Below are 22,882 nucleotides of genomic sequence, written 5' to 3'. Positions count from 1 at the left end.
AAACGGAGCCCATTTCACTTGTTTACAGTGACGCATGGTGGAAATTAATCATGCTCGCCCCAGGTCCACAGTCATTTGTTTCTGTCATAAGGCATATTTATTGTAAACAAGGAAAGTGCTCTCTCGCGCACACGCGCATCCCCAATTAAGCACCGTGCTGCATCAACCGCGCGTATCCTTAATGACTGCGCCCACCGCTGAGCAACGGGCCTCCGCACGTCTGCCACTCTTCTCTCGACAAAGGGGCTTGCGTGAGGGGTTAAATGTGGCGCTCCAGATTAGGCTGACGTGTCCTGCCAACATGTGTCGGAATGGGATCATTGCCGGCGAGCCGGGGCCCGGACTCCAGTCGCACCAGAATAACCAGTTGAAGTATTTTTCATGATGTACAGCTCGAGTCAGAAGAATATGGTCTTTGGGGATTGTTTGTTTTTGTTCTCTTTATTTGTGATGGGTAGCAGACTGCTTGCATGCTGGATGTTTATGGTAACAGGTACAGGTGCAACGTGACAAGTCACTAGCTTTTTTCTTTGTTTTTCTGCCTCAGTTTGGGACCTCCTGAGAGATCCTCTCTGTGTGACCCTCCAGTGGAGGAAGCTCTATGGCGTTTATTTAGCCGGAATTTGCATAAACTGCCGTGTATTCAGAATTCATTTGTGCTTTCACCCTGATGAAGTTCTAATGTTTCCAGCAGGACGTAATCGGAGCATAATCTACCTGCAAGGCTTTCTGTGGTCTCTCAAGCTCTATGGATCTCGACTGACTGACAGGTTGCATTAAAGGGGGTGGGGAGAAAGCTCGAGGCCTGCCATCCGCACCACAGTCAGTCATTCAGCGCTCAGTATTTCACTGACTGTGCGCTGTTTGCAGCGGCGGGGGAACAAAAGCAATAGCACAGGAATAGCTCTCTTGTATATGGACTGCACGGCGTGATGCAGCGGCCCGGTTGTTTTGATGTCAGGCCGTGTAGCCAGGCCCCTGCTGTCGGGGTTGGAACCTGCCCCAGCTACTGCCTGTTCAGAAACGCCGAGGTCTTTGCCCTGCCGGCCATCAGCCGACGCGTCCGGCAGAAAAGCCATGTTGGGCTGCCAGCGAGCGGAGCGTCACAGCATTACCACAAAGGGTCCCGCCCCCTCCTTCCTTTCCCAAAGCCCAGGAGCCAGTAAGCTGACGCCATGTCTTTTTGGACACGATGGCTCTCCCAATTTGTTTCTGTAATAATAATTATCTGCGCGGGTTGCGGCGGTGCGTGCTACTGAATGTCCTTAGTTGTGTTTAAGCAGAAGCTCATTCCGTAGCGTGCACACGATTGCCCAGCCAGTCCCACAGGTTCTTCCCGTCTTTCTGCTCTTGGAGCGAGCAGCTTTGGGGTTCGCTCCACCTCCGCTCCTAAATGCCTGGCTGGCTCTCTTGATTGCTCTCAAGTGGCAGGAATTAAGAAAAGATCAACTCCCTTTTCCCAGCTTCTGTTTTCTTTGCCTTTCAGTGTTCTTTTTAGTTAGGGTTTGTTTGGGTGTTTTTTTATTTTTATTTTTGGCCACTGATTTTGAGCAGGCTCCCCCTTGGCCATCATGCCATCGGAGCACACAGCGCTAAGCATAGCCTTCGGTTCCAAGGCTGCGGAGTCCTCGAGCTCCGGGCCAGCTCTGTCCGGGTCGGGCGCCGCCAGCGGGGAGGAGCAGGTGCTTTTGCCACGTTAATTACTTCACATTACCCAGTAATTACAGGAAAGAATTATTCACCGCTACGAGAGGATGCAAAATGGCCCTGCTCCCCAAATACCTGCAAGGAGCATCGTGAATCATTCTCATCGCTTTATTGAAAAGGAATGATCCATTACGGTGAGAAATGAAGCCGTTTTCTGAGAGGACTTATTAAAACCGTAGCTCGGGACGCCAGTCATCACTCAGGGCACGTTTAATAAATCACAACAATCTTTTATGTACCTTTTTCGCAAAGGGCTACGTCCATCAGCACAGCTGACCCACAAGGCTTCTTTCCTGTCATCTAACAGTCGTGTGGGAATCCTGACGAAGCCAAAGCCACCAGCAACAGGGAGGCCAACAGAGCATAACTGTCTCTGCTCTCTGGTTAGGATGGATGGCTATATTTCCGTCTCCCTTTCTCATTCGGGGCGACGCACGCCGGTCTCGCGTGCCGACTCGCACGGCCAGAGGCCGATCCTCCAAGCTTTTCCGGCTGTCCCGTGACATCGCCCGAGTGACGTCTGGAAAAGCGTGCATCGGCCCGCTTTCCCAGCCCGAAAGCTCAAACGTCACCGCACGTATCCACGACACACGCATGCTGACTGTGGTGGGAACACATTCATTTATTTAGGCACACCATATATTTATCCGAAGACTGTCGCGTGCTTCACAGCTCTCTTAATCATAGCTGTGACTTGGCATACTGCATTCAGCGCCCTCCCGTCTAATAGCCAGGATCTGGGCAAGGGGAGGTCAATCTCAGCTCAACTCACTAACTAGAGGTGGTGGGTGGGCCAGGGGACCGGATGGGGTCTTATTCATTAGGTCTTGCACTTGGGCGCATTGTGACTCGCCGCTGTCTGAGCTAGAGAGGCAGGTTGAGCGCACGGCCGCCAGCTCCCGTCAGCAACCTCGCGTCTGATCCGGCACGATGGTGTTGATCACTGCATGTCTGGTTTCTGCTAATGTCTCTGACACCTCTGCGTTCCAACTTTTGCTTTGTGAAGCCATCTAGATAAAACTGCAGAGAACAACTGTCGTGGAAAAGCAACTGATTTCATCGCGAAATCCGTGGTTTTTAAGCGTTCTAATGGAATTCCTGTGCTAAACTTGGGCCCAGTCTTGTCAATTTTGTTCAGGGTTTTTCTCTTATCGCTTTGGTGCTTCTGAAGGTTCTCCCGTCACATTTGCCAGCCTGACGGTCTGTCAGCTCGTTTTTGCCGAGAGCAGGCCAAGAAACCCTGTTCACGTTCCACCGTAACTTTTTGGTGTCGAGCGATGACGCTCGCCCAAATACTTAATGGATGAGGCCGATCTTGGGTGGCAGTCGCCGAGTCTTATTAACAAGGCGCATGGAGATCTTAAATAGGCCAGCAGGCGCGGTGAAGCTTCCTCTCCCCGACTTGCTCACGTCGTGGTATTTCCCCTGACGTGCCACCCCGTACGCCGCCTACTCCCCGCGTAATTGGATTAGCGAATGCAGGCCGCGGAAAAAGCCGCGGGCGTAATCCCCGGTGCCAATAGACCGTGGTGTTTCGAGCCTGCATCTGGGTTAAGAGCAATTAGCAGCCTGTCATGTCCCGACCCGGAGCCCAGAAGAGGCTGTACGCATCCCGTCCCCGAGCCCCCGCGTCGCAGGATTCCGCTCATCTCTTCGAACCGTAAGCAACTGCTTGTGCGTCCCCTTTGGGAAGCCAGACTCCACGAGCGGCCCTCGGCTTCCAGCACGCGGGCCGTTCTATCTGGGAGCTTGGCTGCCGGGACCAGGCTTCAGCTGTGGATTAGTGTGGCTCGTTGGGTTAAACGGATCCTCTAAAGTCGGCCGCACCAAGCTACCGCTTGATATTGGTGAAACCAGCCGTGCTCAAAAACGCTTTCTGACCGCATCCCAGTCTCGTTCAGCTGAGGCCTAAAACACAAGGCATTTCTGATATATCCTTTCTATCTCCTCTAAGTGAATTAAGGTGGCAGCATTGAGAGATTTAATGAAGTGCTGCATAAGCAGTGAATGTGTGTGTGTGTGTGTGTGTGGGGGGGGTTGTTTTTTGTTTTATTCTGGGGAGTGTCACGCCTCCGTCTCCGTCACTGCACATATTCTTCTGTCGTCAGGGTGTTTTCTAACACTCGTTACAGTCCTGCCATGACACGTGCGTCTTAACATAATGCTTCATTGTCTATTGTTGTGGCTAGACGCACAGTGATGAAGGGATCTGTAATGTACATTAAGACTCCAGTCCCACACACGGGAAGCCCAGGGGAACAATTGCGGCTTCCCCCAGCATTGTCGAGCGTTATTGGAGAGATGTTATCGCGTGACCTTGCTGCATTTCGAACCGCTACAGCCAGGTGTTCCCTGTGTTGATTTAACGATCTTCTGGATAGTGCTTATCGGACGCGACCGCAATTGTTGATGGCAACAGCTGCAAAGGCTTTTCGGGTAATGGCTGAACATGTGTTCCTGGAGCACTTAAAACCCCTGCCACAAAACGTGCGCATGCGCATACAGTCCCCGACACACGCAGCTGTGCAGAGCAACCTTCTAAAGGACCGCGAGAGAGACGGCCTGTTCAGACGACGGCCTGCGCTGCCTGCGGGCATGCGGTTAATATTTATGAAGAGCTCTAAACTATTTACCCACTCTTTTGAGGAGAACCCTGCCTTGCCTGCCGATTACATCAGCCGTCGCACGGAGCAGCCTGCGATCCAATCCCCGCGTGTGCTTGGGGCCCGTTCTGCAACCGGCAGGGGTTAATCAAAGCAGCGAGGCCCGTTCGGGGCGCAACACCACCAACGAGGAGGGTTGTTCAACCCCAGAAGGGTCGTTCCAGATCTCGCGTCAGCATTCACGGCCCGTTCGTGGGTCGCTCGCCTGCCTGTCGGTCGGCCCCGGAACTGCTGAACACGCATCGCGTGACGGCTCTTGGGGAGTCTCGTGAAATGCTGTGACTCGAAGCTGGCCTGCGGACAACGAGGTTCGTCACTTTTCACGGCTGGCGGTGGCCACGCGAGTTCTAGAAAGCATTCCCAGGATAATTACGGAGAGTCTACCTTTCCGAAGGAAAGCCAGGCCAAGCCGATTCTTCCCTTAAAAGGGCGTTTCTTTGGAGCCCGACGGGCTTTGGCTTTAATGATCTCTGAGGTCGTCACACAAGCCTGAGCTGCAGGACGCCGCTACTCGGCCTTTTGAAAATGAAGGAGCAGAGCAATGGAAGTTCACGTAGGACCCTGAAAGGCTGGGTGCTCCGTGGATCAGCAGGACGCCATCTCATCATCCTTTTTATACACCAAACCCTCGCTGGCGAAGCTTTGAATTGAGCTGATGGAGCTGACGTTTCAGTGCTGCTGCTGCGTGAAGAAATCCCCAATCTGATGGGGATAATTTAAATATCTTCTGTGTCCTTGCGCTGGGATCCGTCTTCATTAGACATGGACAGCGAGGACTGGGTGAGGTGTTCTCCCAAAGCATAGTCTATGCAGAAACTTTGTTCTCCCTCTCACACACACACACACGTGCACACAAACACACACACAAATTCTATTTATCTGGCAACACTCAACCATTTTGCAAGCAAACCTCTCCAAGGTTACTGAAACCCAGCTACAGCAGGTTGTTTAGATGAAGGCTGAAAGGATGCCCCTTTCAGCTATTACAAGAGAAGCTGCAAGAGAACACATACAGTAAGTGTATTTTTCTAGAAGCTTCAGTGACACTATAATTTATTCAAGTCACCACAAATGCTGGTTGTTGATGTATGAATTGTCCGAGAGAATAGGATGATACGGAGACCCTCGGTGAGGAATTGGTTCAGCACTGCAGCTGGACTTGCTTGCCAGCTCACCGGTGAACAGGGCAAAATTTCCTCATCGCACAGTGACTTGGCATTGCAGGACCCCTCTTGTCTCTTGGAGTCTTGAGCAACCGCTTTTGTGTTTCTTCCCCTGCACAAAGCACGCAGGCCGTTCTGACAGGGAGCAGGACGGCTTGGCCACCGGGATCAGGCCTGGGCTGGGGCTCACTGTGGATTAGCGCAGCTCGTTAAGAGGAACTGAGATTCTCTGAAGCCTGTGGCCCGTGCCAAGCTCCTCCTTGATATCGGTGAAAATGAGCCAATTCCACGCTCAAGATGTTTTCTGCCGGTGTCCACGGATAAGATCTACGGCTTTAACCATACTTCCAGTATCATTTAGCCGATGCCTGTAGATGTGTTCCCGTTACAGTACAGGTATTTCCACATTACAGGCTAGTTGCGTCTCACTGCTGCTCGGGTAAACAAGGGTTTGCGCTTCTGATTGATTGATTTACATTTCCCCCCCCAAGTGCAATAAGTTGTCTGTGGTGAACGATTAAATAAAGCGTCTCGCTGTCTGAGAGAAGCAGAACAAATCAAAAGGCCAGACTTGGCTATACTGAGGCGCATGTTGCGCGGACAGAGGAGAGCTGCTTCAAAGTTGACTTCAGTGATGAGAGCAGATTTAACGTGGTTGGACCATAGCTGCGTCGTGGCTTGGCGGATGTCTTCTGCAGCCCACTACAGTTACCAAACCGAAAGAGATTACATTGAAGGTCGCCAATGCAAAATCAGGTATTCATGAATTATCGTGTGTTTGTTTGTGTGTGTGTGTGATCTGAGTGTGTGTGATCTGAGTGTGTGTGTGTGTTTGTGTGTGATCTGAAAAAAATTCCTAGGAGTACCTGCAGTCTACTATACTAAAAAATGCAGACACTAAGAAATTCAACACTTAGACACATGAAAATCCTCAAAGATGATCCAGAGACTGCATCCTTCAGCCCATCATTGTCATTTCCAGTGGCGAGGCATTTTAATGATAATGGACCTTACATTAATGCCACACATGATGGCATTGCCAGTTGTTGATACAGCAGCCATGCAGTTAGAAAACCCAAAGAAAAAGAAACTGTGAACTTTACAACTCCCTATGATTTATGCCGGGGTCAAACTACATGAATACGGCCAGATTTTGACACACCATGTCCTTTGACCAATAGGATGACCAAGTGCTCGCTGATGCACATATGTAAACATGGCAGAGAGAGAGCACTGCTGCTCTTGATTTCAGTTATAGTTCTTGTGAAACCACATGTTTTAATATATCTTCATGTATCTTCATTTATCGTGATCCTGCTGGACGTAGCCACCAGAAGATGGGGACACTGTGGTTATAAAGTGGCTGAGCACCGGCTTCTCTGTCCTGCACATGACTTGCTTGGTGTGTCTAATCCCACTAATAACAGCGGCTATGTGACCTCGTTTGATGGTTCCATGGAGGAATTGGGTACATTTGTATTCTTTCCCCCCCCCCCCCCGTCTTTCGTTTTTCTCCTCTCCCTGATCTTATTCTCTCCCACGTGCTCTGTGCTTCTGGAAACGTCGCACGTTGCATGATGCCCATAAAGGAGGAGTCGTCGGGATTTTAGTACCCACAGACCGCTGGTCTTTGATGGCTGGCATAAAAATGGTAAGATCACGGATGGGCCTCGTGTCCTCCTGTACTTGATATTAAACGTCTAGTTTAGCTGAGTTTGTGGTTTTCCCATCAAATGGGAAGCGTCTTTTCTCCCTTGCCAGTTTCCCGACTAGCTTTGTTCCAGAGGGCCAGAGCTTTCTCTCCCCAGGCCTAAAAAGCCCTCACTATCTCTGTTCCTCTCGCTATTCTACGTGTTCACGTCCGCCTTCCCCCAAACCTCATTTGAATGCGAATGGCCGAGGTATGGCTCAACTGGAATAACGGCTCCCCCCCCTTCAATCTAGCGCTCACAAAGAATTAAGGTCGGCAACAATCGCCGAGATGGCCGTGCATTGTCGAGCATGCGGGTTCAGACCAGGAGCGGCGGGCCGCCTTAGGACGACTTGTTTTGCATGTTGAACACTTTCTTCCTTCTCCCCTCTCTCTCTCATGCGGGTTGTCACCCAGTGCCGGGCCAGTTAGTGAATACAGAGCTGCGACAGGATCTGGCACCAATACAAACCTGCTTCCCATTGCCCTGGCCGACCCCTGCGCCTGACTTTTCGAACACAAAGGCCCAGCGTTGTTGCGCACGCCTCTCGGTGCCTGCTCTCGGCTTTTGAGGAAATCAATTATTCCCGCTCCGTCCGCCTTGCCGCAGTGCGTGTCTGCAGGAGTGACCTTGCCGTTAGTGCTGAATTTATTAATTAAATGCAATGTGCAAACCGCCACAGGTACAGTTATCTTGGCAAGTCGCACCTCCACTTCTGCCAGACTCAAGTCCTTATAAACAAATAAAAGCAGGCAAATAATGAGCCGTGCGTTTCCTCTCGCTCCATGTGCTCTCGGGACACGGCCGAAAGTGCCATCTCCAGAGTCTTTTGTGCTCTCTGAGCAACGAACCCTCTCCCCTTCTTGTATGTGCTGTCTGAAATGTCGGTAGCTTTTCTTTTTTGTTTTCCCCCTACAGCGTCTGGTAATGGTTTCCTTTTTTAAAGTTTGGCTCACTGAAGGATTTCTGCAAACACCCAACCTTGTCTTTTGCTTGTTCACAAGACCATGAAGGATCCCATAATGAATCCACATCTTGAACAGATTATAGCTGGCATTTTTTTTAGTTTTTATTTGCATTTGCTTTTTTTTTTTTTTCTCCCCCTCCAAGAGGAAGAAATGAAACGTTCAGGCGTAATTGGCCGTGCAAATGGTAAAAGTGCAGCCGCTAATCGTCCTGCTGTAGTTCAGCCATCTTGGTCGTCTCGGCTCCTCTTCCAGTGCACCGGGGACAATTTGCACTCTCCCCGCTAGGCGAGAGCTGGTCCAAGCCCTCACCAGGGGCCAGGCTCTTCCTGTTCTGGGCTCTCTGCTCCTCTGAAGGGGTTTTGATCAGTCCAAACACGGGTGCCGTGTTGGACGGGCCAGAAATGTAATTTATTTTTATTTAAAATCTGAGGGGCTGCACCGAGAGACATAAGTAGCAACGTTGGGCTCTTGTGTTCAGTCATGTGAACCGGTCAGCCGGGGCCATGGGAAGTGGGTTTATATCAGTGCCCCCCCCCCCCCCCCCCCAAAAAGCCTGCAAAAAACATACATTTATTGCTGATTTACTGAAACTTTCATCAAGATTATTAAATATCTGACAGACATCTGTATGGACTATGGAGTAAGTAAAATTAGATGCCAGTCATCACAATGACTCCAAATATATCCTTAAACCAGATGGACTACTTTGTATCTTTCATCGTGTCTTATCTTTGCATCTACATTTTGTAATGTAAGGCTTTTTAAGGTACATTTTATTTATACTTAAAAATATGCCCTGAAAAAAATGGAATTTGGGGGTTTAAAAAAATGGCTGTCATACAGCCCTAGGTGTTGCCTGTTCGGTGCCATTTCTCCGACCACACCATCTCATCTCTCCACAGTAATATCTCGGTACATTCCTGAACCTCAACCCTTTCATCTCTTTCACTCACACACACACTGAAACAGAACGCAGAACTGGTGCAGCGGTTCTGGGGGGGGGGGGGGTGATCTTGCTCTGCTGAGAGTAGGAAAAACTATCCCTTCACATGAGTAGAGTAATTGCTTCTCTGTGCCCTTTTCAAAACTCCCCCGCAAGTTTGAGGGCGTGCTCTGTTTGTGCCAGGCCTTTAAATTCTAAGCAACTATAATGCCATTTAGTAATCACAAACGACGTTTACAGCTGAGACGGTACCAGGAACTGTTAGACAGGTGCAGAGGCTGTAGTAACATAATGGTCTCCAACAGTTATGCTTTATAGCCCAACTTCATCGTTTGTTAAAGGAGAGCTTGACTTGCATCTCTAGGGCTGACCAGCTTGCTGCGTATAAAGCCCAGAGCTTCTAGCGTCCCCGTCAGAGGAACCGACTCCTCGGGGGATCACCACTCCTTCACCTCGCACCAGAAAGCCGAGGCTCGCCCAGATGACTCGACCGCCCCCCACCCAATCGCGGCCCACCTTCCCCTTCAGTAGTCGGTCTGGTCCTCTGCGCTCACCGCCAACGTGCCAAGCTAAAACGGGTCGGGCTTTCAGTTTCCATCTGGTAATGCTGCCTGACCTTGCTCCCTGTAGATGGGGCTCTGTTTGATCAGATAATAGCTTCCCTTTTCCCCCTCCAATTAATCTTTCAGACCCAAATGAGGCCTGCAGGAGTGTCTGTGAAAGCAGCACTCTGTTTGATGAAATTTTGAAGCATTGCTTCCATTTAGAGTCTCGTGATTTGGCAGCGGGGTGGAGTTGGTTTGTTTGTTTTTTTGCCCCCTCTTTTATTAGGCTGGTAGCATGTGTGGAGTGGTGATGGAAATCCTCAGGACTTCTCATTCACCCTCTAGACACGACTGTCTTCTAGACATGATCGCTGAGATCACCACATTTTATTTTATTTTTTTTATTTTTAATACTTTCATGTCAGCTGTGATTTGGATTACCTTAACTGTATGTTTTTTATATAATTATGATTAGGAAATGATGTATTGGTAAGAGCATTACAACTGCACAATACTGAATTAATCTTCACAGACAATATTGACGATTTTCTTAAATAATATAGCTGCATGTTGTAAACATCACGGAGGTTAGAATTGGTAAATTCAGTCCAATTTTGGTGATATCACAGGTCACTTTAGAGTTGTACATTAAAAGCAGCGCTTTTAGCGCGCTGTTTAGCGTGCTGCACCGCACCGTGGAACAGACGTGTGCTTCCACTCACCTAGGGCCAGTCTAACCACGTGTGGCCACAGGAGAGCGAAGTTGGCGAAACCATTTGGAATTTGACCAGTGAACGGCCAACGTGCGGCATGTCCACCTCTTGTAGTATTAGGCGACGTGAATAAACATTAGCTACTAGCTTACGCACGGAAGACAGCAGAGCCTAGGGATTTCGGTGACAGTTGGCTGTTACAAAGCTAATCTAATCATATTGTTACTCGTACATCTTTTAAATGAGCATTTTGTGGATTACACTACTTGATATTTTAGCTTGTTCCTCTAACGTATGAAACAGACTGACACTTTTTTTCCCCCTAGTTTGTTACATGAATAAATTTTACTAGCACTCATCAGATAATGCTAAATGACCGTTAGCTAACTGGCTTGGTTGTTTTATGTAATCTCTATCGTAATTCTGTAATCTCGCCATTGTGTTCCTCACACACTTGCTGAGTTTACTCTAGAATTGACACGTTTACACTTTTGTACTTCATTTTTGGATAAGGTTTTGTTCACTTGCGATTCAATGACGTCCACCTTTTATTGTCAATAGTAGCAAGCAACGCGGTTTTCCCGCATACTGTTGCCATGCGAGTCAAGGAGAGCGTGACTTTTGAAGCTGACACGGCTATTCACCAAACCATAAGAACTTCATTGCCATTCATTTACCTGCTACTTGATAGATTCTACATACATTTTTATCGTTTCATTTGTACGTTTATCATCCTGAGGGTGTCCGAAGCAGATTTTATATCATCCTCTGCATGTCCTGACCATTTTTATCGTCCCCCGGACACCGTTAGTGTGGGTCATCAAACCCCAGGGATGAGGTTAAAATCACCTGTATTTTCCCTCCCTACCAGAAGGGCACATCTGGCACCGAAAGCTTGGATCTTTCTCAGACCCCACTGAGATCACGTCTCCTCCCCCAGCCAGGCTGCTCTCTCTGGGTCGCAAGGCACCACCGGGAAGGGTCAGGTGGAGCTCCGGTGTGTTGTCTGCTCAGCTCCCTGCAGATTCGGGCAGTAATTTGCTTAAAAGCCCACAAGGTTCCGTGGGCAGCCTGCATTGGTGTCATTATTCATCTCATTTAGACAGTGCGCCCCTCTCCTGGCTGCCCCAAAGGACGCGAGATGTGTGCCACAGACTTGGGGGTGGCACACCACCTCACACCTAATTTATTTCTGTTCTCCTACTCGGCGCAACATGCTAACAGTCGTTGGATGTTAATAGACACCTATTAGCATAGAACTGTTTGCATAATACTAATTGGTTGGCGTGTGTGTGTGTCTACAATATAGGGGGGAAAAAAATATCTAAAATGCATATTGCAAGGATGTGTAAATGGCCCCACTGTTTTATTTGGTCTACTCAGAGTGCATGGTGAGACAACAGATCAGATTAGGGCTCTTTTGGCTCTGCAGGTGTAACACGCGACACAGTGGCGGGTCGGGCGCTCGCGCCCCTCTCAGCTTTCCACTCTGCTTGCGCACGCCGGCACGGCTCACAGCTCTTCACCCAGAGGAGTAGCAGCGCGAGCTCCCGGTCCGCGCCGACAGGGCCCCGTTACATGTCTGACATCTGCGGCCTGAATCGATTAGCAAAGTGACAAGGCTATTTTTGGTAATGAACTTTGCTGGAAGACCTGGCGCGGCTCTGTCAACACGGCGTCCCGCAGGTCTGACTCAGCCGTGGTTCTACGGTAGTTCTTGTAATGAAGAAATGGACCACATTGAAACAACGTTAAAAATAACACAATGGTTTATCGTTTTCTTTGGAGTGTAGTTATGAAAAACTTGCCTCTGGAGGGCCATGTAGCCCCAACACTTTGCCCTACTCCTCCACCCCCACCCCTAGGTATGAACACACGAATGGGTTAGGTGCAAGGGCTGGAATGGGAATGAGCCCAAATCAAGCCAGCTCCATCCTGAGATGCCCATAGTAGCAATGGTGGTACTTCTTGCTTTGGTGGAATTCTGAGTGTTCCACGTGACCCGCCTCACTTGCGTGTTTTTTTTTTTGGGGGGGGGGGGGGGGGGTTCTTTAAAGCTAGAAAGTACCTTGGGTTTGTCATCTGGAAGCTTATTCGATTGCTTCCTAATCACTGATTGCAGGTTGTATGACTACTTTGGTGATGGCCAGGCTTATTCACTCTGAAGCAGTCGTTCCCCCCCCCCCCCCTCCGGGCTTGGGGGCTTTATTATAGACATTAATCAAAGTGTTCCAGAGCTCTTGATAATATTGCGATATTCATGTACCGCCGGTCGTCAACCCACGAGCAGGAGTTCTGCTGATTGCTTTCACACTGACCTGTGGGAGATGGTACATTCCAACAGCAGGGCAGCAGTGGAGGCAACAAGCACGCGCGCATGCGCGCACACACACTTAAAGCGGCTCGAGGAGCCGGAGAGACGACCTACTTCAGTTCAGAGCAGAGACTGAGCACCAGCTTGGGGATTTCAGCTCTGAATTTACTGCCGCAGGTTAACAGCTGACCTTGGGTTGATGCACCAAGGACAACCACACAGCGCTTCGTGTGTGTGTGTGTGTGTGTGTGCGCGCGTGTGCATGCACACAGGAAGCCTCACCGATCAGCTGAAGCAGCAGTGAGGAGTGTGAGTGGAGTAGGTACTTCACTGATCAGCTGAAGGAGTGATGAGCTCGACTCAGAGAGGGTGTTTGAGTGAGGGGGAAGAACCTTTGCTTCATTGCTCTGATGCCACCTCACTTCAGTGCTCTTCCCAATAACCCTCACCATCACATCATCTCTCTCCGTGCTCATCATATCCATTTCACCTCAGTTAACTGTGTTTTTTTGCATTTTAAAGATACCTCGACTCTGTCGTTTTTGCCTCTGAACTTCTGAGGAGCTGTCAAGCGCAGCAGGCTTGCCTCTCTTCTGCGGGCCCATTTCTGCAGACTCGCCTGTTTTCGCGAGCCGCACGGCGTTGCCGGAGCAGCTCACGCTCATGGCGTGAGCAAATCCCGCTCCCCGAATGCCATCTGCATACCGCTCCTCCTGTCAGACATGATCGGCGCTGCTTTGAAGTGATTGACTGCTTGGGGGGGGGTGGGCTGAGTGGGGGTCGAGTGGGGGTTTCTGTAGTGTTTCCATGTTTGTTTTTTTTGTTTTTTCCTTGCCCCTCACCATTATATCGATGTCCTGCTTTGTTAGAAGCACACTGCCTCTCCTGCAAATGTCCGTCTCCCACCGCACCGATAGCATCTCTGCGGCGGGGTCCACACCGGCAGTCGGGGGTGGGGGGGAACACGAGTTGCAGGAGGGTGGACAGAGATGACGAAAGGCTTGGACATGCAGAGCAAGCTTATCTGATCTTTCCTTATCTGCCTGCCTGGAGGATTCATGGTGTCCACGCAGGCCAGTTGACCGGCAGTGACTGGGGTCAGTGAGAGGGCAGGTCGGTTCTAGGTCAGGTGGCAGCGCTGCCCATATGTTGGTTGCTGCGGGGTCATGGGGCAGCTACTCTGACAGTAGCTTTACTGGAAGACTGATGAGTCTCTCTCTCTCTCTCTCTCTCTCTCTCTCTCTCTCTCTCTCTCTCTCTCTCTCTCTCTCTCTCTCTCTCAGGTGTTTAGGAGGAAAGCTATAGAGCTGGGAGAGAAGTTGTTGCCTGCGTTTAAAACCCCCACTGGTATACCCTGGGCTCTTCTCAACCTTAAGAGGTGAGTCACTCTCGCCACACCTCTCCCTCTTGTTTTTCTTTGTTAATCTCAGAGGGCTACCAGCACCTCAGAGATTATTTCCAATCTGCACATAATGCATATTTACACAGTGCTTCCTGTGGTATATCTTATTGCTCCACACAAAATGACCCCCCCCCCCCCCCATTACCTTATGTCTTTTTTTATTATTTAGGGGTTGTATGTATTCCTGTTTGCTTATTTCTTTGTTTTTAATTCGGTTATCTCCAATAAAATCTAAACATGAAGCTTCTTGTTTGGCACCACCTCTGTCTCTGAGTGCCGAAAGCAGACGGCTAGGCCGTATGCCCCCGAGAAGAGAGAGAGAGTCTGACCCTGCCATTCAATTGTTCCTGTATGAGTGCTCAAAGCGCACAGCACTGTACTGATTCAACACATTAGCATATTATGGCCCATAGCTCTGAAATCTTGCAAACCTCATACTCTGCCCAGCCATGTTTTTCAGAGTAAATTTGGATATGGAAAGTGCCTGAGTGATATATTTATACGTAAAGCACTTATTTACTGCATATTATTAACTATAGCTGTGGAGTGTGTGTGTGTGTGTGTGTCTCAGAGGATACACTAGGATACAGCTAGTGTTTGCTGTTTGTGGGTGAAATTGTACCTTCTCACAGCTTGGAGGTTCTGGTGGGGTAAACCGCGGAGCAGGAGCTCGTGGGTTTGGAACTGGCTTCACTGCATGGGAGTGGCATGCGCTGGCACAGCCTGTACCCCGGTGAGCGAAGCGCCAAGCGCAGGGTTGCATCGGCGCGGGCAGCAGCCCGTGGAAACACCAAAACACCCAGACACCCGCTCAGTTTGGCGGTTTCCCCACTCGAACGTGCACCGTTGACCTCACCCACCCATTCCCAGGTTCAGCAGCCGTGTTGGAAGGGGGTCGTCTCCTGGTTCAGGAGAAGGTGCACGGTTCCTGGTCCACAATTGTTGGCTCAGGTTCTGACAATGGCGTCAGTGGGCGGAGCTTCCTGCTGCCTCGACGCCCCAAGTTGTCACGCTGACGGTGGCACCGCCGAGGTGCGTGTATTAACCGGGGGGCTTCAGCTGCGATCGGAGGTGGCCGGTCTGATTATAAAACCATGGATTTACTGACGATCTGGGTGGCAGATGAATTTTCTGGTGGATTTCAGCAGTAGTCTGTAGTGTGGTTATGTGAATAAAAAGAGTTAAGACTCCTGTTTAAAAGGCCCTGCCGTGCTAATACCCTGCGTCTGTACAGCAGGGCCAAGCGGCTCTGAATTAACATTGTGTGGCTATTACAACTCCTAGTCGTTGGAGCTGCGCTGCAGGTATAACAATCCCACTGTTTACCAAACACAGGCACCATTATCTGGCTCTACCAAACAACCCCTGTGATCAAAGGAAATGCGGCTCTGTAGTGTAGAGAGACGTGCCTGCTACGCCAGCACGGGTAGAGTGTACTGGCTTTGTCTAACGCGCACACACGCGCAGACGCATTACTCAGAAAAGCCTTGCAACTAGTCCAGCCAAGCCGAAAGAGAGCCAGTTCAATCAGCATGGCTCTGTAAAGCTTCTGAGGCATGTCAAACCAGCTGGACAGTAAAGGGGACATAGGAAAATTCACCTTTTCAGTGTTTGGGTATCTGCAGTGAAATAAGATGACCCAGTCAGGGTTTCTGTGGTCTGTCAAAGTCACAAAACATGGGGTACATCAAGCCGTTCTGATTTGACTCCCCTTCCTACGTCAGGTGCAGGCCAACTGGATTATACCACCATCTCCCCAATCTGAGTATCTCCACCCACATCCTCAGAACTGCCTTTGCGAAGGTGTTGCGAAGGAGCTCAAAACAGGAACTACTCTACAGCTGTACAAAATGTATAATGCTCAACAAACTTTATTATGGGGATGCCCACACACATGCGCGCAAACACAAACACACACATCTGGAGGTCAGACTGAATTCATGCGACAGAAACAACTTGGTGGGTGCAGATAAACTAATCTCCACTCTCAGAGGAGACCTAGAAGTAGAAGCCAGCATTTCATGATTTAAAAGAAACTCCTTTCTGCTCGTGTAGTGAAAGTTTGCACAAGCAGCACCATCTAGACTTTGGCCCACTTTCGTCGCCGTCTCTCCCAGTTTGATCGTTTCACTTAGATATTAGTGTTAACCCAGTTTGCCAGAGCCAGAAGCTGTTACCCGCGCCGCTCCGGCGGACTCTCGTTATCCTCCCTCCGCGCGGCGCTCCTGCGGGCAGTGTGGCGACGGAGCGCGAGGGAGAATGCCGTCGCTTTGCGGCGGCATGGAGCAGCTACGACCTTGACCCGGTTTGGCGCCGAGCAGGGCCGAGGCTTGGCGCGGGAGACGCCTCTAATCCCTCTCTCACCGAGCAACCCCGGACATGTTTCTCTCTCTCTCTCGCCACTTGTTCAGACGCGCAGCCTCTTCACTCATACATGCGCACTTCAAGCCACTCTGCACACGTTTGCCTCCTCGACCCCTTGCGCTCTCTTCGCCGCTCCTCTTTGGCTCGCTCGCTCGCTCGCTCGCCAACCTTTGAAGGCTCCGCGACGTCAGACGTTCAGCCCGCCGCATTAAAAATGAAACGTTTTTGTGGTCCATCTTGAAAGTGCCTGGATGGCGTGATTCCTAATTGCCTTCAGCTGTTAAACGGGCCACGATTTCGGGTCCTTAATGACGCAGGGCCAAAAATCAATAGAAACATTGTGCGAGTGCGAGATCATGGGCAATAAAAAGGTATAATTGCCTTTGGATGTGATGTGACATCAGGTCCCAGGCTGGCGGGGTTGAGTGTGTGACCAGCTCAACGGTGTCCCATGCGTGCCTGCCCATTAACACGCCCAGCCAGCAAGCTCACAGTGTAAAGAGGCTGAGCTAGAGAGGGGCGCCCCACTGACGCCTCTGAGAGGGAAGGAGCAGCATGATGTTGGGTTGGCTTATTGTCTCGCTTTCTCTCTCTCGCTTTCTCTCTCTCGCTTTCTCTCTCTCGCTCTCTCTCTCTCGCTCTCTCTCTCTGCCTCTCTCTCTCTCTGTCTCTCTCTGTCTCTGTCTCTCTCTGTCTCTCTCTCTCTCTCTCTGTCTGTGTGTGTCTGCATTACTGTATTACGAAACAGATGTCCTGGGGTCCGCGGGGTGGCGGCTCCTCCAGGCTCTCCCGTCCAGCCCCTCCCCCTCTTCCAGACTCCAGCCCGTTCGGGCTCCTTGCAAAGTGCGTCACCGCTCACGGCCTCCTGCCTGATCAGCCTCTTTAGAAAGTGTCAACTGTTATTTAAAGGGCTCAGCCACAAGTTAACTGTAGCCTGCTGACACTTTAGGGATGAGGGAGAGTTCAGCAGAATTCAGTTTTGGTAGTAGTTAACCATTTCTTTGGGCCGGTGTCGTCCCTGCCCAACAGCATAAACACCAGCTATCTTGCCTACACTGTTTCCCTGCACAAGTCTTTTATCCAGAAGAACATCCGGGTTTTTAACTTCCCACCTTTGTGTGGCTTTTTATCAAGGCAGTGAACAAGTGAGAAGTAGGAAGGGGGTCGCCCCCCTGTTTCCGGTTTTCTTCTCCATCTTTTCCGTTTTCCCATCCCTCGTTCCCTCATGTTTTAGCATATGTCGGATCCCATCCGCCCCTGCTGCGTATCAGCAGATAAAGGAAACTTTTAGTCAGGTTTCTGTATAACCTGCTTCAGCTCAACCAAACTTCACCCTAGAACGGCACGGCGCACGGCTGATGGACGAACCTCAGCGAGCGGCGCCGAAGAGCAAGTTCAGGCGGTGGGCAAGCAGACTGGGGAGGGAGAGCTCAAGCACCATGACCCAGCAGCTCTCAAAAAACCCAAAACGATCCAAAAGTTGCCCATCCCCCGATGAAGCTGTGCGGGCTAGGACTTGCGGGGTTGTCCGCAGTTAAATGAGAAACGTTTAGGCATAGCTTAGATTCCCTTCGGTTTCCTTTTCCTTTCCTCGGCACTTTTTCTCCCGCCGTTGAAGGTGATGCGAATTCCAGCGGACTTGTTGCTTTTAGCAGCGTGTGAAACAGCAGCACAACCTCGAGCGCGGAGGACGGAACACGCAACCCTGGCTCTGCAGCCGTAGCAACAGGGAGGTGCCGTCTTTCACACGCGACAAATCGCTCATTTAGCTGCTCTGTATCTGCTCTGTATCTGCATTTGAAAAGCAACAGAGGCTTAGTCATTAGTCTCTGCAACCCCCCCAGCAATGCTGCCTTTGAAGCAAAGCTGATTTCTGTAGCAGCGGTTTAACGGTCCTTTCATGTCATGTGTGCCTCTCGCCGTAATGGCGGGCTGCCTGCGGATAGCTGCGACGTTCCCTGCGATTTCAGGAACTCCGCTTCCTAACGGCGTGCCAGAAAGCTCCTGACCGGTGCTGTTTCCGAGACAAGTGCTGTTTGTCGAGCAGCTCAGAACGAAGCACTGGTTGTTGTCACCCTGACCCCCCATAACAAGACGACATCCTCTCCTCCCAGGGAAAAGGAGCAGCTGTGTTTGAGCAGCCCCACCCCTTGGCCTTGACTTTACACAAGTAGCAGGATTTGATCATGGTCTGACCTTTAACCCCCACCCCCCAACGTTCCTCAGTTGAACATTTTGAAGAATGGCACTTTTTTTTTTGTTTGGTTTTTTTTGGTTTTTTTTGCCTCATCGGGTCGGCGTTCTGTCTGCGTACTCAATGTAAAGCTCTTCCAGGTGGCGCTGGGTAATTTTCCCCATAATGAGAGTGGCCCAATTACAAGGACCGTTTATGCATTCCATGCCGCCAGTTAAGTCTTTGTATATTTCATCAAGATTTTCCGCTTTAAAAGAAAACAAACAAGGAAAATCACGCTCTAAGTGACCGTGATAGAGCACAGCTGTCAGCACAGGGTGTATTGAGCACCCTGCCAGAGGTACATTACGAAATGCAGGACTTTGGCTGAAATCGGAACTCCTGAGAGAAAAACGCTTCAGCCTGTAGTGTTTTGCAATTTTGCAGCCTAAGTTGAGACTTGAATGCCGTCTTCTCTTGGACAAGAGTCAAGGAGACCGAATATCCCCCTCGGTGCCCTAATGGCCAGAGTACTGGTGCAGAGAGTTTGGCCCTCTGTACCAGTGAGCGCTCCAGACTGGACTCTATTAACTGGATTCCATTAACAGTAGATGCTTTTCCTCAGTGCTCTGATGCAGTTTTAGTCTCCAGGCACGCACGCGCACACACACACACACACACACACACACACACAGTTGCTTTCTGCTGTATTCTTTTGTCTGTGCACTAAAAATGCTTAGATACAGAAGAACAAACTTCTGTTTGTTTTTACCGGTACATTCACAGCCTAATCTTAGCTGGTGGTAGTAAGGGCACACAGAAAGAATCCAGGTGGAAGCTGTGTCTGTCTGTGTATGTGTAGAATGGTTTCTGCTTTGCAGCGCTTCACAGAGCTGCCTACTCCATCGGCCGATGAATGTTATTGTGATGGTGGTCTTTGGAATCTCATCACAATATTCTACAATTTGCATAAATGGTATTCCAGACCAGTATTTAATCGTGTCATATCCACCATTCAACCATGTGTTTTATTTCCAGTTGCGCACACAGCCTGTAACCTTAACCCTGGTGGGGGGGCTCCACCGTGCTGCTGTGTAATCCAGTGTAATATCAGTGTGATATTAACCCTGGTGGGGGGGCTCCAATGCACCAGTCTGTGGGCCGGCAGAGCCGCTCAGTCTGAGCAGACCGTGGGCGTTAAAAGCAGCATATCCTCTCCACGTAGTCATGTGCAAATAAAGGAACAGAAACCTGTGTTGCCCAAGGTGGCCTATGTGTGTGCGCATGCGCACACATACACAGTGTGCATATATGTCCATAAAGCTGACTTCCTCCCAATTTGCCCTGCCGTAATCTCCTCAGAGCTCATACAGCTGCTCTCGGCTGCACTCAGCTTGGCTAAAGCGATGCTCTTTGGTTTGGTTCGCTGTTCTATTGCAGCCCCCCGCCCCCATATTTCAGGTTTGTGTAGCATGATTTAATCAGCTTTTGAAATAAGAAATTGGTTTGGCACAGGGGTTCGGGGGTGGGGCATCATGCTCTGTCATGCTTCTGCCCATGTTTATGTCCATCCCCACCCCACGCCACACTCTGGATGCCTTCCTGATCCTGCCAGCTCCCAGGACCAGAGCGGTTGGTTAGTACCGCCCCTCGCCGCAGACTTAAAGTGCCCCCTCCTCTTACTCTGCTATTTTGACTGTTAAAAAGTTCCACGGACAGTTTCCCTCTGTCGCGAGGATTTGATTGTGTCATCAGTTAGTTAGGCAAGCGACAATTTGTCTTCATAATTGGTGCTGATGCAGAGGTCCAGTAAGGGAGGATGGCTTAATCATGTTGCTATGGCATCCGGTGAAGAAGCAGGGCATCCTGGCAGCCAGAGTTCAGGCTGCCGTCCCTGGTGGGGTGGAGGAGACGCACCTGTCATCATAGGAGGAGTCATGGAAGAGGGGCAGGTTTGCTCAGGGCAGAGGGGGATGACTGCTGGGATGAACTGTGCTAATCATCGTCCGTCGTTTTTGCTGAGCAGCAGGACTCTGGTTGTTCATAGTGTCTGGTGACAGTGTGTGTGTTTGTTTGCAGCGGGATAGGTTGTTCAAGACTAACCGTGACGTGTGTGTGTGTGTGTGTGTGTGTGTGTGTGTGTGCTTTCTGCAGCGGCATAGGCCGCAACTGGCCATGGGCGTCGGGCGGCAGCAGCATCCTGGCAGAGTACGGCACGCTGCACCTGGAGTTCATGCACCTCGGCCGCTTGTCTGGGAAGCCTGTGTTCGCTGAGAAGGTACGCAGGAGCTCCGCCTTCCCTCCCCGCCCCGCCCCTCCGGCCCTGCCCAATCGCCCCCGAGAACCGTCCGCTGCGGGGCCTCGCCGCTGCAAACGAGGCATGTAACTCCAACCCCTAGGCCGGCGCCCCCGCAGCCCGCCCCTGCCCCGCCCCGTTCCACCACAGCTGCCGTGATAGATGATTCCATTACAAGCGCCGGCCGGGGCTTGACTTAACTGTGAAAGTCACCTGCAGCCTCAGAATTGATGAGTGCAATCTCCACAGGAAAACGCCTCTCGCATCTCAAGCACTCTGGGAGTTTGCCACGCGGACGCGCTGGACCGTGCCGCCCATTAGACTGTGAATCTCTTTCTGTGCCCCATTACAGGTCATGAACATCCGAAAGGTGCTGAACCGCTTGGACAAGCCTCAGGGACTGTACCCCAACTATCTGAACCCCAACAGTGGACAGTGGGGACAACGTAAGTCTCTCCTCCGGTCTTGCTCTGTCTCTGTTATGACTCTCTTGTCTCTCACTATCTTATTCATTTTCTCTCTCCCTCTGCCCTCTAGTTCATAGTTAATAGGGCAGAAAAGTCTGTTCTGCTCTGCGGTTGAGGTACAGGGATAAACAGGCCACACTTGACTAAGGCCACCGCGCGCATGCAGCACACACACACAGTGGGACTTTGTGAGCTGATTTACCCATAAAATAATCATTTAATTGTGGGTGAGCATTTTTCAGCAGTCTGGCATCCCACCTGGGCTACAACTGCACATAACTGCTCAGTAAACAGGACCCTCAGAGTGCAGATTTCCTATGTGCTGCTTTTCACTGGTGACATTGGGGCCAAACAGAATGCTTTGTGTGTGCGTGTGTGCGTGTACGTGCACTGCCTCTAAAGGTTGCGAGAAGTGCAGTGGCAGATCATGTATTAAGTGCATAAAGAAAACAAAAGCAAACACACACACACACACACAGGCAGAGGTTTGTGTGGGTGTAGCTGTTGCTCCTCACTCATAAGCAAGAGCCCGAGGCCCTTTCTGGCATTCCAGAACTTTTCTCTCCTGTAAGCATCAGAGTGGATTAATGGTTATTTGTGATGCAATGTTAGTCTGAAATGCCCCAGCGTACACATCCGTTTCTCACCTAGCAGGTCAGAATGACTTCATCTGTTTACACCCTTTGTGCAGGATCCCCTGCATTATAATACCTGCTTTCAGGGCATCTAGAGTTGAATCACTTGGATTATGATTCCCCATCATCTGTTTGTTTATTTGTTAGGAGATGATTTTAGCAAAGTTGTAAATAATTCAGTTTGACCAGAATACTCGATGCGCACCGTTGGTTGTTGACGCCGGGCTGCAAGTTTGAGCCTCAGCTGCGCTACGTGCCACGGGTGGTGGGCGGAGGTGGGCTGGAGCAGAGAGGGGCAGCAGGGGAGAGGGTTGGCGCGGGGCGGGGCACCTGCCACGTAAGCAGGAAGCAGCCGGAGACTCTCCAAACACAGAGTCTTCTGCTCACTTCCTGCCAGCTCCTTTGTTCGGCAGAAACGAGCAACAATGACGAGAAGGCAGCGGGCCGCGGGGAGCGTCACCGATACCTTTCACCTGCGTCAAAACACAGCTGGCCATCCTCTGGTTTCATTCGGTAGTCTGTTCCCGCCCTGGGGCCGTTTCTCGTAGAGGTCACTTATGCCAGGGACTTGCCGGAGAAAGAAGAAATCTGCTCCAGGGATGTTTTTCCAAAAAAAACGCTTTCATTTGCAGGCCGCCACCCTAGAAAAAAAGCCTGGGCATCTCCGGTTCCACTCCAAATCAAGCCCTTCAATTAATAAGTCAAGTTTATAAGTAAATAAGTAAAATTAAATTTGTTACATTTATCATTTTGTGGTTATATTTTAAATTATTTATTTATTTATGAAATGTGCAAAATGTATATAGCTGTGTGTTCAGATATAATTGCCGTGCGTTCC

At 50.3% G+C, this 22,882-nt stretch overlaps 1 protein-coding gene across 4 annotated transcripts in view; it reads left to right on the top strand.

The window, feature by feature from the left end:
- The window catches only part of man1a1 (mannosidase, alpha, class 1A, member 1), a 72,189-nt gene that overhangs the window by 36,883 nt on the left and 12,424 nt on the right, over positions 1 to 22,882 (top strand). For all 4 annotated transcript variants that reach the window (XM_027001641.3, XM_081717469.1, XM_081717471.1 and 1 more), the window contains 3 exons: positions 13,991 to 14,085; positions 20,801 to 20,924; positions 21,295 to 21,388. In XM_027001641.3, the coding sequence (XP_026857442.2) occupies positions 13,991 to 14,085; positions 20,801 to 20,924; positions 21,295 to 21,388 (313 nt within the window). The remainder of the gene's footprint in view (positions 1 to 13,990; positions 14,086 to 20,800; positions 20,925 to 21,294; positions 21,389 to 22,882) is intronic.

This window comes from Electrophorus electricus, chromosome 7, assembly GCF_041902795.1.
Source record: "Electrophorus electricus isolate QZ-2024a chromosome 7, ASM4190279v1, whole genome shotgun sequence".
Lineage (NCBI taxonomy): Eukaryota > Metazoa > Chordata > Actinopteri > Gymnotiformes > Gymnotidae > Electrophorus > Electrophorus electricus.
This window is presented reverse-complemented; position numbering and strand designations above follow the sequence as displayed.